Genomic DNA, 17,491 nt, shown 5'->3' with positions numbered 1-17,491 from the left:
GGAGAAAGGTGGACAGGGAGAAAGAAAGGGAGAGAGAGAAAGGGATGAATGGGAGGGTGTTGGCACCTGGAGAAGAAGTTGATATCCTTGGGGTGAAATTTGACTCCAAACTAACCATGAAGAACCATGATGTAAATCTAGCAAACAAGGCAGCCATGAAGCCTACAGCACTTCGCCGTATCTCGCATCTGCTTACCCAGGATGGGTATGGAACACATTCGTACAACATAATGATGTCAACGAGATAACGTCAGTTGATCAAATGAAAATGCTGGCCCACAGATGGCTCCAACTTCATCCTGTTCCCTACTTGTATGTTTCATAACAATAAAAATGCTTTCAAATGAACTGATGTAGGTAACAGATCTTAGCTTGTCAATAAAGTTAGGAATCCTTAACCTGTAAATAGCTTGTCAATAAAGCTAGGGATCCTTAACCTTGTCAAACCTTGTGTAAAAAAAAAAAAAAAAAAAAGAGGGAGAAAAGGGCAGAGATGGGCAGAGAGGGAACTAGGGGGTGGGGATAGAGGGACGGACGGAGAGAGTAATGAGGGTGTGCGCGGTCAGTTTCCGCATTGTGTACTCACCTATTTGTGGTTGCAGGGGTGGAGTCTTAGCTCCTGTGTGTACTCACCTAATTTTGGTTGCAGGGGTCGATACTCAGTTCCTGGCACCGCCTCTTCACTGATCGCTACTAGGTCCTCTCCCTCTCTGCTTCCTGAGCTTTCTCATACCTCTTCTTAAAACTATGTATGGTTCCAGCCTCCACTACTTCACTTGGTAGGCTATTCCACTTCCTGACGACTCTGTGACTGAAGAAATACTTCCTAACGTCCCTGTGACTCGTCTGAGTCTTCCGCTTCCAATTGTGACCCCTTGTTTCTGTGTCCCCTCTTTGGAACATCCTATCTCTGTCCATCTTGTCTATTCCCCGCAGTATCTTGTATGTCGTTATCATGTCTCCCCTGACCCTTCTGTCCTCCAGTGTCGTCAGTCCGATTTCCCTCAACCTTTCCTCATACGACATTCACCTGAGCTCTGGGACTAGCGTTGTTGCAAACCTTTGTAAATTTCTCTAACTTCTTGACGTGCTTGACCAGGTGTGGGTTCCAGACTGGTGCTGCATACTCCAGTATGGGCCTAACGTACGCAGTGTACAGTGTCTTGAACGATTCCTTATTAAGGTATCGGAACGCTATTCTCAGGTTTGCCAGGCGACCGTATGCTGCAGCAGTTATTTGGTTGATGTGTGCCTCCGATGACGTGCTCGGTGTTATGGTCACCCCAAGGTCTTTCTCCCTGAGTGAGGTCTGTAGTCTTTGTCCACCTAGCCTATACTCTGTCTGCGGTCTTCTTTGCCCCTCCCCAATCTTCATGACTTTGCATTTGGCAGGGTTGAATTCGAGAAGCCAGTTTCTGGACCACATCATCTGCGAATAGGGACACTTCAGAGTCTATTCCTTCCATGATGTCGTTCGCATATATCAAAAATAGCACTGGTGTGTGTGTGTGTGTGTGTGTGTGTGTGTGTGTGTGTGTGTGTGTGTGTGTGTGTGTGTGTGTGTGTGTGTGTGTGTGTGTGTGTGTGTGTGTGTGTGTGTGCGCGCGCTCACCTAGTTGTACTCACCTAGTTGAGGTTGCAGGGGTCGAGTCCTAGCTCATGGCCCCGCCTCTTCACTGGTCGCTACTAGGCCACTCTCCCTGAACCGTGAGCTTTATCATACCTCTGCTTAAAGCTATGTATGGATCCTGCCTCCACTACATCGCCTCCCAAACTATTCCACTTCCTGACTACTTTGTGGCTGAAGAAATACTTCCTAGCATCCCTGTGATTCATCTGTGTCTTCAACTTCCAACTGTGTCCTCTTGCTGCTGTATCCCATCTCTGTCTTTGTCCACCTTGTCAATTCCTCTCAGTATTTTGTATGTCGTTATCATGTCCCCCCTATCTCTCCTGTCCTCCAGTGTCGTCACGTCGATTTCCTTTAACCTCTCCTCGTTGGACATACCCCTTAGCTCTGGGACTAGTCTTGTTGTAAACTTTTGCACTTTCTCTAGTTTCTTTACGTGCTAGGCTAGGTGTGGGTTCCACACTGGTGTCGCATACTCCAATATGGGCCTAACGTACACGGTGTACAGGGTCCTGAACGATTCCTTATTAATGCTGTTCTGAGGTTTGGTAGGCGCCCATATGCTGCAGTAGTTATTTGGTTGATGTGCGCTTCAAGAGATGTGCCTGGTGTTATACTCACCCCAAGATCTCTTTCCTTGAGTGAGGTTTGTAGTCTCGGGCCCCTTAGACTGTACTCCGTCTGCGGTCTTCTTTGCCCTTCCCCAATCTTCATGACTTTGCACTTGGTGGAGTTGAACTCCAGGAGTCAATTGCTGGACCAGGTCTGCAGCCTGTCCAGATCTCTTTGTAGTTCTGCCTGGTCTTCGATCAAATGAATTCTTCTCATCAACTTCACGTCATCTGCAAACAGGGACATTTCGGAGTCTATTCCTTCCGTCATGTCGTTCACAAATACCAGAAACAGCACTGGTCCTAGGACTGACCCCTGTGAGACCCCGCTGGTCACAGGCGCCCACTCTGACACCTCGCCACGTACCATGACACGCTGCTGTCTTCCAGACAAGTATTTCCTGATCCATTATAGTGACTTCCCTGCTATCCCTGCTTAGTCCTCCAGTTTTGTGTGTGTGTGTGTGTGTGTGTGTGTACTCACCTAGTTGTACTCACCTAGTTGAGGGTGCAGGGATCGAGTCCAAGCTCCTGGCCCCGCCTCTTCACTGGTCGCTACTAGGTCACTCTCCCTGTATGTGTGTGTGTGGAATTTACATTAGCGTTGCTTCTCAGCTGAATAACAAGATGCTTAAATTTGTATTTCTTTAATGTCCTAAAAACAACAAAATACGTACATTATATATCTCTGAGTAACAAAAGTAGACGTTGTTTGTTTTGGATCTTTATCATGCATCCCATACCCATCCTGTGGGCCACAGAGCGGAGGGATGACGGTATCCTGTGTGTGGCTGTGTAGCTGACTCAACAACGAGAACCTGGCGTCGCTACCATCAATATCACCATCACTTACGCAGTTACTGACACTATCACTCACTCTGTCACTCACAGTTACTGACACTATTACTCACAGTTATTGACACAGCTCACATTATCACTCACAGTTACTGACACTATCACTCACTCACCCTCGTATTGCAGATAGTCTTAATGACCCTCGTGTAGTAGATAGTCTTTTTAGTATGATAATAAGATGTTATCTTCATTATAGAATAATAAGAAAATATTATAACATTTATATTATAATAATAAGGTAAAAGGACCCCAATGGAAATAAGTCACTCTGTCTGACTTTTTTGGGTTATCCCAGGTTCTCTACACATATGCTGCTATGTATGATAATTCTATGTAACTGTATTAGTGAATACCTTAATTAACTTACTTACTTACTTACTTACTTACTTACTTACTTACTTACTTACTTACACTCACAGTTACTGACACTATCACTCACAGTTATTGACACAACTCACATTATCACTCACAGTTACTGACACTATCATTCACACTATCACTCACAGTTACTGATACTATCACTCACAGTTATTGACACTATCACTCACAGTTACTGACACTATCACTGACACTATCACTCACAGTTACTGACACTATCACTCACAGTTACTGACACTATCACTCACACTATCACTCAGAGTTACTGACACTATCACTCACAGTTATTGACAATATCACTCACATTATCACTCACAGCTACTGACACTGTCACTCGCACTATCACAGTTACTGACACTATCACTCACACTATAACTCAGAGTTACTGACACTATCACTCAGAGTTACTGACACTATCACTCACACTATCACTCACATTTACTGACAATATCACTCACAGTTACTGACACTCACACTATTGCTCACAGATACTCACTATCACTCACATATACTCACAGTACTGACACTATCACTCACATTATCACTCACAGTTACTGACACTATCACTGACACTACTCACAGTTACTGACACTATCACTCACACACTATACCAACTCACAGTTACTGACACTATCACTCACAGTTACTGACACTATCACTCACAGTTACTGTCACTATCACTCGCACTATCACTCACAGTTACTGTAACTATCATTCACAGTTACTGTCACTATCACTCACATTATCACTCACAGTAACTCACTATCACTCACATTATCACTCACAGTTACTGACACTATCACTTACATTTTTACTCACAGTTACTGACACTATCACTCACATTATCACTCACAGTTACTGACACTATAACTCATAGCTACTGACACTAACACTCATAGTTACTGACACTAACACTCACAGTTACTGACACTATCACTTACAGTTACTGTCATTATCACTCAGAGTTACTGACACTATCACTCACAGTTATTGACAATACCACTCACATTATCACTGACAGCTACTGACACTGTCACTCGCACTATCAAAGTTACTGACACTATCACACTATAACTCATAGTTATTGACACTATCATTCACAATATCACCCACAATTACTGTCACTATCACTCACAGTTGCTGACGCTATCACTCACACTATCACTCACATTTACTGACAATATCACTCACAGTTACTGACACTCACGCGCACTATCACTCACAGTTATTGACACTGTCACTCACACTATTCCTCACAGATACTGACACTATCACTCACACTATAGCTCACAGTTACTGACACTATCACTCACAGTTACTAACACTATCACTCACAGTTGCTGACACTATCACTCACACTATAGCTCACAGTTACTGACACTATCACTCACAGTTACTAACACTATCACTCACAGTTGCTGACACTATCACTCACACTATAACTCAGAGTTACTGACACTATCACTCAGAGTTACTGACACTATCACTCACATTTACTGACAATATCACTCACAGTTACTGACACTCACGCGCACTATCACTCACAGTTATTGACACTGTCACTCACACTATTGCTCACAGATACTGACACTATCACTCACACTATAGCTCACAGTTACTGACACTATCACTCACAGTTACTAACACTATCACTCACAGTTACTGACACTATCACTCACACTATAACTCACAGTTACCAACATTATCACTCATAGTTACTGACACTATCACTCACACTATAACTCACAGTTACTGACACTATCACTCACAGTTACTGACACTATCACTCACAGTTACTGTCACTATCACTCACACTATCACTCACAGTTACTGTCACTATCACTCACATTATCACTCACAGTAACTGTCACTATCACTCACATTATCACTCACAGTTACTGACACTATCACTTACATTTTTACTCACAGTTACTGACACTATCACTCACATTATCACTCACAGTTACTGACACTATCATTCACAGTTACTGACACTATCACTCACAGTTACTGACACTATAACTCATAGTTACTGACACTAACACTCATAGTTACTGACACTAACACTCACAGTTACTGTCACTATCACTCACAGTTACTGTCACTATCACTCACATTATCACTCACAGTTACTGACACTATCACTCACATTATCACTCACAGTTACTGACACTATCATTCACAGTTACTGACACTATCACTCACAGTTACTGACAGTATCCCTCGCAGTTATGACACTATCACTCACAGTTACTGACGCTATCACTCACAGTTACTGACACTATCACTTACGTTATCACTCACAGTTACTGACTGTCACTCATAGTTACTGACACTATCACTCACAGTTACTAACACTATCACTCACAGTTACCGACATTATCACTCACAGTTACTGACACTATCACTCACAATTACTGACACTATCACTCACAGTCACTGACACTATCACTCACATTTACTGACACTATCACTCACACTGTCACTCACAGTTATTGATACTATCACTCACACTATCACTCACATTATCACTCACAGTTACTGACAATATCACTTACATTATCACTCACAGTTACTGACACTATCACTTACATTAACACTCACAGTTACTGACACTATAGCTCACAGTTACTGACACTGTCATTCACAGTTACTGACACTATCACTCACAGTTACTAGCACTATCACTCACAGTAACTGACACTATTACTCATACTATAACTCACAATTACTGACACTATCACTCACAGTTACTGACACTATCACTCACAGTTACTGACACTATCACTCACAGTTACTGACATTATCACTCACAGTTACTGACACTATCACTCACACTATGACTCACAGTTACTGACACTATCACTCACACTATGACTCACAGTTACTGACACTATCACTCAAAGTTACTGACACTATCACTCACAGTTACTGACATTATCACTCACAGTTACTGACACTATCACTCACACTATGACTCACAGTTACTGACACTATCACTCACACTATGACTCACAGTTACTGACACTATCACTCATACTATAGCTCACAGTTACTGTCACTATCACTCACACTATAGCTCCCAGTTACTAACACTATCACTCACACTATCATTCATATTTACTTACACTCTCACTCAGAGTTACTCACATTATTACTCACAGTTACTGACACTATCACTCATATTTACTGACACTATCACTCAAGAGTTATTCACACTGTCACTCACAGTTACTGACACTATCATCCACACTATCACTTACAGTTACTGACACTATCATTCACACTATCACTCAAGAGTTATTCACACTATCACTCACAGTTACTGACACTATCATTCACACTATCACTTACAGTTATTGACACTATCATTCACACTATCACTCAAGAGTTATTCACACTATCACTCACAGTTACTGACACTATCACTTACAGTTACTGACACTATCATTCACAGTTACTGACACTATCACTCACAGTTACTGACAGTATCCCTCACAGTTATGACACTATCACTCACAGTTACTGACGCTATCACTCACAGTTACTGACACTATCACTCACATCATCACTCACAGTTACTGACACTATCACTTACGTTATCACTCACAGTTACTATCACTCATAGTTACTGACACTATCACTCACAGTTACTGACACTATTACTCACAGTTACCGACATTATCACTCACAGTTACTGACACTATCACTCACAATTACTGACACTATCACTCACAGTCACTGACACTATCACTCACATTTACTGACATTATCACTCACACTGTCACTCACAGTTATTGATACTATCACTCACACTATCACTCACATTATCACTCACAGTTACTGACGATATCACTTACATTATCACTCACAGTTACTGACACTATCACTCACACTGTCACTCACAGTTATTGATACTATCACTCACACTATCACTCACATTATCACTCACAGTTACTGACAATATCACTTACATTATCACTCACAGTTACTGACACTATCACTTACATTAACACTCACAGTTACTGACACTATAGCTCACAGTTACTGACACTGTCATTCACAGTTACTGACACTATCACTCACAGTTACTAGCACTATCACTCACAGTAACTGACACTATTACTCATACTATAACTCACAATTACTGACACTATCACTCACAGTTACTGACACTATCACTCACAGTTACTGACACTATCACTCACAGTTACTGACATTATCACTCACAGTTACTGACACTATCACTCACACCACTCACACTATGACTCACAGTTACTGACACTATCACTCACACTATGACTCACAGTTACTGACACTATCACTCATACTATAGCTCACAGTTACTGTCACTATCACTCACACTATAGCTCCCAGTTACTAACACTATCACTCACACTATCATTCATATTTACTTACACTATCACTCAGAGTTACTCACATTATTACTCACAGTTACTGACACTATCACTCATATTTACTGACACTATCACTCAAGAGTTATTCACACTGTCACTCACAGTTACTGACACTATCATTCACACTATCACTTACAGTTACTGACACTATCATTCACACTCACTCAAGAGTTATTCACACTATCACTCACAGTTACTGACACTGTCATTCACACTATCACTTACAGTTACTGACACTATCATTCACACTATCACTCAAGAGTTATTCACACTATCGCTCACAGTTACTGACACTATCACTTACAGTTACTGACACTATCATTCACACTATCACTTACAGTTATTGACACTATCATTCACACTATCACTTACCGGTCCTGACACTATCATTCACACCTCTTTCAGTGTCACATTGTTATTCCGAGTCACACTGTCACTGAAAGTCACGCTATCATTCAGAGTCACACTGTCATTCAGTCATGCAGAGGCTGCCCCGTGGCCTGGTGACAAAAGCTCTCGCTTCACATGTTGAGGCGTCCGGGTTCGATTCCAGGCGAAGGTAGAAACATCGGGCGTGTTTCTTTACACTGGACACTGGACCTCATCTTCACTAACAATGATGATCTGATACAAAATGTCACTATGCCAAAAGCAATATACTCAGATAACAACATAATCGAGGTTTAGATATGTATGCGCGTAGCCCCAGACCGACAAAATGTGATAAGTCACGAGGGAGCCTTCACCAAATTCAACTTCAGTAACCAAGTCCTAAATGATATAAGCTGGGAAGATAGCCTAAGCAACACAGACCCCAATCTATTCTTAAAACAGATTAACTCGATGTATGCTCAAGGCTTATTCCTTTAAGAAAAAGGAGGAGTAGATGTGAAATACAAAGAGAAAGGCGCTCCCTTTACAGGCTAAGGCAAAGAATAACAGAGCGGCTAACAGAGGCCAATATATCTGCAATGCGTAGGGAGACACTGGTCAGAAAAATACCTAACACTGAACTAAAGCTTAAGGAATCCTACAGGGGACAATAATCACAGGAAGAACTAAAAGCCATAATTGAAATTGAAAGAAACCCAAAGTATTTCTTCTCTTATGCCAAATCAAAGTCGAGAACAACATCCAGTATTGGACCCCTACTTAAACAAGATGGGTCCTACACAGATGATAGCAAGGAAATGAGTGAGCTACTCAAGTCCCAATATGACTCAGTTTTTAGCGAGTCGCTAACCAATTTGACATTATCCTGATGCCAAATGACTTCGAACAAGCGATAAATGACATGCCCATGCACTCTGCCCCAGGCCCAGACTCATGGAACTCTGTGTTCCAGAACTGCAAGAAGCCCCTATCACGTGCTTTTAACATCTTGTGGAGAGGGAGCATGGACACTTCGGTCGTCCCACAGTTACTAAAAACAACAGACATAGCCCCACTCTACGAAGGGGAGCAGTAAAGCAATAGCAAGGACTACAGACCGATAGTGCTAACATCCCATATCATAAAAATCTTTGAAAGGGTCCTAAGAAGCAAGATCACCACCCATCTATATACCCATCAGTTACACAACCGAGGGCAGCATGGGTTTAGAGCAGGTCGCTCCTGTCTGTCCCAACTACTGGACCACTACGACAAGATCCTGGATGCTCTAGAAGACAAACAGAATGCAGATATAATATACTTAGACTTTGCAGGAGCCTTCGACAAGTGTGACCATTATGTGATAGCGCATAAAATGCGTGATAAAGGAATAACAGAAAAAGTTGGTAGATGGATCTATAATTTCTTGACAAATAGAATACAAAGAGTAGTTATCAACGGAGTAAAGTCTGAGGCGGCTACGGTGAAAAGCTCTGTTCCACAAGGCAAAGTACTCGCTCCCATCTTGCTCCTCATCCTCATATCGGACATAGACAAGGATATAAGCCACAGTGCCGTGTCTTCCTTTACAGATGACACCCGAATCTGCATAACAGTGTCTTCCATTGCAGACACTGCAAGGCTCCAGGCGGACATCAACCAAAACTTTAAATGGGCTGCAGAAACCATTATGAAGTTCAATGATGAGAAATTTCAATTACTCCGAAATGGTAAACGTGAGGAAATTAAAATTTCATCGGAGTATAAAACAAATCCCAACCACACAATAGAGCGAAAAACTAACGTCAAAGACCTGGGAGTGATCATGTTGGAAGATCTCACTTTCAAGGACCATAACATTGTATCAATCGCATCTGCTAGAAAAATGACATGATGGATAATGAAAACCTTCAAAACCAGGGATGTCAAGCCCATGATGACACTCTTCAGGTCGCCTGTTCTATCTAGGCTGGAATATTGCTGCACACTAACAGCACCTTTCAAGGTAGGTGAAATTGCCTACCTAGAAAATGTACAGAGAACCTTCATGGCATGCATACCTGAGACAAAACATCTCAATTACTGGGAACGCTTGAAGTTCCTAAACCTGTACTCCCTAGAACGCAGGCGGGAGAAATGCATGATTATATACACTTGGAAAATCCTAGAGGGATTAGTACGAAACTTGCACACGAAAATCACTCCCTACAAAAGCAAAAGACTCGGCAGACAATGCAATATACCCAATGAAAAGCAGGGGTGTCACTAGCACGTTAGGAGACAATACAGTAAGTGTCAGGAGCCCAAGACTGTTCAACTGCCTCCCAGCATACATAAGGGGGATTATCAGTAGACCCCTGGCTGTCTGCAAGCAGGCACTGGACAAGCACCTAAAGTCAGTACATGACCAGTCGGGCTGTGGTTCATACGTTGGATTGCGTCCGGCCAGCAGTAACAGCCTTGTTGATCACGCCCTGATCCATCATGAGGCCTGGTCACAGACCGGGCCGCGAGGGCGTTGAGCCCCGGAACTCTCTCCAGGTAAACTCCACGTAAACTGGTTGTCTATGTTCACCCATCAGTAAAATGGGTACCTGGGTGTTAGTGGACTGGTGTGGGTCGCATCCTGGGACAAAACTCGCCTAATTTGCCCGAAATGCTCTGCATAACAAGCTGCTTTCTGTATAGTAGTATGTCATTGATGTCAGCTAGGACTGTATACTTTGTACATTTACTTGTAATAAATGAAGATATTATTATTATTATTATTATTATTATTATTATTATTATTATTATTATTATTATTATTATTATTATTATTATTATTATTATTATTATTATTACTATTATTTATTATTATTATTATTATTATTATTATTATTATTATTATTATTATTATTATTATTATTATTATTATTATTATTATTATTATTATTATTATTATTATTATTATTATTATTATTATTATTATTATTATACAGTTACATTGTCACTCACAAAGTTATCCACACTATTACTCAGACAGTTATCAGCCTTGTCTCTCATACTGTTACTCACATCATTATTACTCACCACAGTTCTTGAGCTATCATTAAGTCACTCGCAATGCCACTCACCGCCAGTTTTAATGTTACTCACAATCATTCAGATTTAAACAGTAACTGACACTGTCCTTCAGTCACTCACACTGTCACTCACCATTTTTATTCACTGTAACTCACACTTTAACCACTGTTACCTCTGGTTTTCATTACTGACAATATATGCAAGCCACATTGTCTGATTTGTTTAGATTTATCCCAGGTTCTCTACACATATGCTGCTATGTATGATAATCTATATAACTGTATTTATGTATACCTGAATAAACTTACTTTCTCATTGCAGTCACCCACTCATTCACTCGCACATTTACTCACCACTGTCATTCTCACTGTCACTCACGCTGTCACTCACTACAGTGGTCGTGAAAACGTATGGATTCTCAGCACTGAGAGACTGCCTTTCACTCTCCTCATTTTCCTTATCATTTTCTCACTCCTTTCTTCCAGATCAACTTTTCTTCCTTCCACCTTAAACCTTCGTCTTTTGTCTTCTACAATGTTTATATAACATTAGCGCTCCGTCATCTTCTTATAATATTTTGTCTTGAACATTAAAATGGTATAAAATACCGACAGGTTGTTAGGTAAGACACATACGCAACAGTTAGGTATCTTTATTTGTTTCAGACTTCGGAACAATGCTCTTCTCCAGACTGAAGGACTGACCACCTCAAATCTTTAAGGGTGATGGACTGATTACATCGTTTTCAAGTCTCTTCTGCTTCTATCAACTTTTCTGTAGGTAAGACACATATGCAACAGTTAGACAACTTTATTCCGAAACGTTTCGCCTACACAGTAGGCTTCTTCAGTCGAATACAGAAAGTAGGCAGGAACAGTAGAGATGTGAAGACGATGTAATCAGTCCATCACCCTTGTAGTCGTAGAATTTGAGGTTGTCAGTCCCTCGGCCTGGAGAAGTTCAGTTCCATAGTTCCTGACTATGGAACTGAACTTCTCCAGGCCGAGGGACTGACAACCTCAAATTCTACGACTACAAGGGTGATGGACTGATTACATCGTCTTCACATCTCTACTGTTCCTGCCTACTTTCTGTATTCGACTGAAGAAGCCTACTGTGTAGGCGAAACGTTTCGGAATAAAGTTGTCTAACTGTTGCATATGTGTCTTACCTAACAACCTGTCGGTATTGTATACCATTTTGATGTTCAACTTTTCTGTACTCGACTGAAGAAGCCTACTGTGTAGGCGAAACGTTTCAAAATAAAGATACCTAACTGTTGCATATGTGTCTTACCTAACAATATTTTGTCTTACTGGCAGCTAGCAGCCGTTGTTTACCTTAAATGGTAACAAAACAATACTTTAAATTTTGCAAAAAATATTTACGGCGTCGTTTCAACCATGAATATGTAGAGATTTAGACACAGCTGGTGTCTGAACAGACAGCTGGTGTCTGAACAGACAGCTGGTGTCTGAACAGACAGCTGGTGTCTGAACAGAGAGCTGGTGCCTGAACAGAGTGCTGGTTCCTGAACAGACAGCTGGTGCCTGAACAGACAGCTGGTGCCTGAACAGACAGCTGGTGCCTGAACAGACAGCTGGTGCCTGAACAGACAGCTGGTGCCTGAACAGACAGCTGGTGCCTGAACAGACAGCTGGTGCCTGAACAGACAGCTGGTGCCTGAACAGACAGCTGGTGCCTGAACAGACAACTGGTGCCTGAACAGACAGCTGGTGCCTGAACAGACAGCTGGTGCCTGAACAGACAGCTGGTGCCTGAACAGACAGCTGGTGCCTGAACAGACAACTGGTGCCTGAACAGACAGCTGGTGCCTGAACAGACAGCTGGTGCCTGAACAGACAGCTGGTGCCTGAACAGACAGCTGGTGCCTGAACAGACAGCTGGTGCCTGGACATCAGAACGCACTTTCATAATTTGTCACATCTCGCCACGTGAACCAAAACCTCAAAAATTTTGATGGATAAATCATTCATTACTTAAAATGAAATAAATGTACTAATATTTTTTTTTTCTACAGGGTTGATGACACAATGAATGAAGATATATCTGTATTCCTGGAAGAAAATAATATGTTTACAGCGGCCAAGAGTGGAAGGCGAGGCAGTCTTGATCGTTACCTAAATAACGGTGGAGACTGCAATGCACAAGACGGCACTGGTCATTCTCCATTACATTATGCTGCATCTAAGGGTCACATTGACTGCTGTGAACGTCTTCTTGAATGTCCCGATTTGAATGTAAACATAGAAAATGTGTCGTATGACACTCCTCTTCACTTTGCAGCAAAAGAGGGACGGAAAGATATATGTAAGATGCTGCTCAAACTTAAAACAATCAAAGTAAATGCAAAAAATGATAAAGGAATGACTCCCTTGCATATTGCTACTCAGGAAAATCATACTGAAGTACTAGTTGTATTGATGGAACACGGTGCATATGTCAGACTGCGGGATAAAGATTGTCATGTACCACTGCATTATGCAGCTAAGAAAGGCTTTCAGGCGTCTTGCCAAGCACTTCTGTCTTATGCTAGTGATGCTGCCGACAGAGAAAAGCAGTTAAATGCAACGCTGAGGAATGGAAAAACACCTCTCATGCTAGCAGCTATGAGAGGTCATCGATTATGCTGTATTGAACTGAAAAGTACAAACATAAATCAGCAAGACAGGGAAGGAAACACTGCTCTGCATTATGCTGTTATTGGAGGGTTTAAATTCACAGTTGAGGTACTTCTTAAAATGGGAGCTGAACGAAATATTCCGAATAAGATGGGAACGACGCCGGTTCTTGCAGCAGCTGGAAAAAGGAAGTCTGTTTGCTTAGACTTCCTTGTGAAGAAATGTTCGACTTTGAATACTGAAGATGAACATAACGGAACGGACCCGGTTGCTGTAAAACAACTGAATAAAGCTTACCCGCATGTTACAGATACAGAGAGTAGAGATAACCTACATGTTACAGATCACCAGGATGAACCTGACCTGCATACCGCATGTCACCAGTGTGGAGATGACCTGCATATTGTTGATCAACATAACGGACCTAATCTATTTGTTGTGGATAATGATAACAGAAATATTCTTCACTATGCAACCAAACAAAACTCGACAGAGTGCGTTAAATACCTGTTTACACATTTTAATTTGACAAAACAATTTGATAAGAGAGATGATGAGGGTTACACCCCACTTCATATTGCGATAATAAGAGAGGCTGTAGAATGTGTCCATATATTACTTACAAATGGCGCATCACCTGCCGTACAGTGCCCGGGGGGAATGACACCTCTTCACCTGGCAGCTGAGAGAGGAAATACACGCATATGTTGCTTACTTCTTGCAAATACTGAAGTGAAAGTAAATGAAGAGAATGACAGAAAGGAAACACCTCTTCACCTTGCAGCTCGTCATGGATCAGCAGATGTGTGCAGGATACTTGTACGTGAAGGAGCTCGTTTATCAGCAATTAACATACATGGTCAAACAGCACTCCATATTGCAGCAGTTAAAGATTACATCAACGTTGTGAATTTTCTTTGTAAAAAAGAGATACCTCAACGGATTAAAGATGATACCGATGACACTGCTTTGCACCTTGCAGCCTCTTCAGGATCACTGGAATGTTGCAAGGTGTTGGTTGCCAGCGATAAGGGTTCACTTTATGTTAAAGATCACAGGGGAAGACTGCCTCTCAACAGAGCTTTTGAAAACAAGCACGACAATGTATTCACATTTCTCCTAAAGTTTCCCTACCAAAATGACAACGAGGAACTGATAGACTGGTTTCATAACTACATCCAGAAAGCGATGGAGAACAACAGACTGTAAGTAAACTATGAATAAGTCTTAAATGAGATACTAACAAGCTTATATTTATATATGTACGGGGGATATCAGCTCAACTAGTTATTTATATTTATATTCATGAATATATTAATAGCATCATTCACGTTGATGAAATATGGTGGAGGTTCGTATTTTGCTCTCAGATAAATACAGTGTTTAAGGATACTTGTCATCTTAATTAAGAATGTAATCTGCACCAAAGTGGGGCTAGTGTGTAGCTAGTATGTGTGTAGCTGCTAGGTGTGTAGTTGGTATGTGTGTAGCTGCTAGGTATGTAGTTGGTATGTGTGTAGCTGGTATGTGTGTAGCTGGTATGTGTGTAGCTAGTATGTGTGTAGCTGCTAGGTGTGCAGTTGGTATGTGTGTAGTTGGTATGTGTGTAGTTGGTATGTGTGTAGCTGGTATGTGTGTAGTTGGTATGTGCGTAGCTGGTATGTGTGTAGCTGGTATATGTGTAGCTGTTATGTGTGTAGCTGATATGTGTGTAGCTGTTATGTGTGTAGCTGTTATGTGTGTAGCTGTTATGTGTGTAGCTGTTATGTGTGTAGCTGTTATGTGTGTAGCTGTTATGTGTGTAGCTGTTATGTGTGTAGCTGTTATGTGTGTAGCTGTTATGTATGTAGCTGGTATGTGTGTAGCTGCTATGTGTGTAGCTGTTATGTGTGTAGCTGTTATGTGTGTAGCTGTTATGTATGTAGCTGGTACGTGTGTAGCTGGTATGTGTGTAGCTGGTATGTGTGTAGCTGGTATGTGTGTAGCTGGTATGTGTGTAGCTGGTATGTGTGTAGCTAGTATGTGTGTAGCTGGTATGTGTGTAGCTGGTATGTGTGTAGCTAGTATGTGTGTAGCTGCTATGTGTGTAGCTAGTATGTGTGTAGCTGGTATGTGTGTAGCTGGTATGTGTGTAGCTAGTATGTGTGTAGCTGCTATGTGTGTAGCTAGTATGTGTGTAGCTGGTATGTGTGTAGCTGGTATGTGTGTAGCTAGTATGTGTGTAGCTGCTATGTGTGTAGCTAGTATGTGTGTAGCTGGTATGTGTGTAGCTAGTATGTGTGTAGCTGCTATGTGTGTAGCTAGTATGTGTGTAGCTGCTATGTGTGTAGCTAGTATGTGTGTAGCTGCTATGTGTGTAGCTAGTATGTGTGTAGCTGGTATGTGTGTAGCTGGTATGTGTGTAGCTATTATGTGTGTAGCTGGTATGTGTGTAGCTGGTATGTGTGTAGCTGGTATGTGTGTAGCTAGTATGTGTGTAGCTAGTATGTGTGTAGCTGCTATGTGTGTAGCTAGTATGTGTGTAGCTGGTATGTGTGTAGCTAGTATAAACCATACCTCCGGCCGGGTTTGAACGGACGGTCACAGAGGTGCCTGTGCTAACCTTCCTATGGTGTAGAAATATACCTAGTTGGGTGAATCTTATTGTGGCTAGCTGGTCTAGTGGCTAACGCGACGGGCTGGAGTTTAGAGACTCTATGACCGCGGGTTCAATCCCGGACGGGGGATGGTTTGTTTGCAATCGTGTCATTACGATTTCTTGAGTCGTGTAGCTAGTATGTGTGTAGCTGGTATGTGTGTAGCTGGTATGTGTGTAGCTGCTATGTGTGTAGCTAGTATGTGTGTAGCTGCTATGTGTGTAGCTGCTATGTGTGTAGCTGGTATGTGTGTAGCTGCCATGTGTGTAGCTGGTATGTGTGTAGCTAGTATGTGTGTAGCTGGTATGTGTGTAGCTAGTATGTGTGTAGCTGCTATGTGTGTAGCTGGTATGTGTGTAGCTAGTATGTGTGTAGCTGGTATGTGTGTAGCTGCTATGTGTGTAGCTACTATGTGTGTAACTAGTATGTGTGTAGCTGGTATGTGTGTAGCTAGTATGTGTGTAGATGGTATGTGTGTAGCTGCTATATGTGTAGCTAGTATGTGTGTAGATGGTATGTGTGTAGCTAGAATGTGTGTACCTGGTATGTGTGTAGCTGCTATGTGTGTAGCTAGTATGTGTGTAGCTGGTATGTGTGTAGCTGCTATGTGTGTAGCTAGTATGTGTGTAGCTGCTATTTGTGTAGCTGGTATGTGTGTAGTTGGTATGTGTGTAGCTGCTATGTGTGTAGCTGGTATGTGTGTAGCTGGTATGTGTGTAGCTAGTATGTGTGTAGCTGCTATGTGTGTAGCTAGTATGTGTGTAGCTGGTATGTGTGTAGCTGGTATGTGTGTAGCTGCTATGTGTGTAGCTGGTATGTGTGTAGCTGCTATGTGTGTAGCTGGTATGTGTGTAGCTGCTATATGTGTAGCTGTTATGTGTGT

At 41.8% G+C, this 17,491-nt stretch overlaps 1 protein-coding gene across 2 annotated transcripts in view; it reads left to right on the top strand.

Moving 5' to 3' along the window:
- Positions 1-17,491, top strand: part of LOC128697990 (transient receptor potential cation channel subfamily A member 1 homolog) — a 79,504-nt gene that overhangs the window by 28,621 nt on the left and 33,392 nt on the right. For both annotated transcript variants that reach the window (XM_053789976.2, XM_070097638.1), the window contains one exon: positions 13,372-15,177. In XM_053789976.2, the coding sequence (XP_053645951.2) occupies positions 13,385-15,177 (1,793 nt within the window). In that variant the 5' untranslated portion in view covers positions 13,372-13,384. The remainder of the gene's footprint in view (positions 1-13,371; positions 15,178-17,491) is intronic.

This window comes from Cherax quadricarinatus, chromosome 58, assembly GCF_038502225.1.
Source record: "Cherax quadricarinatus isolate ZL_2023a chromosome 58, ASM3850222v1, whole genome shotgun sequence".
NCBI classification, from domain to species: Eukaryota; Metazoa; Arthropoda; class Malacostraca; order Decapoda; family Parastacidae; genus Cherax; species Cherax quadricarinatus.
This window is presented reverse-complemented; position numbering and strand designations above follow the sequence as displayed.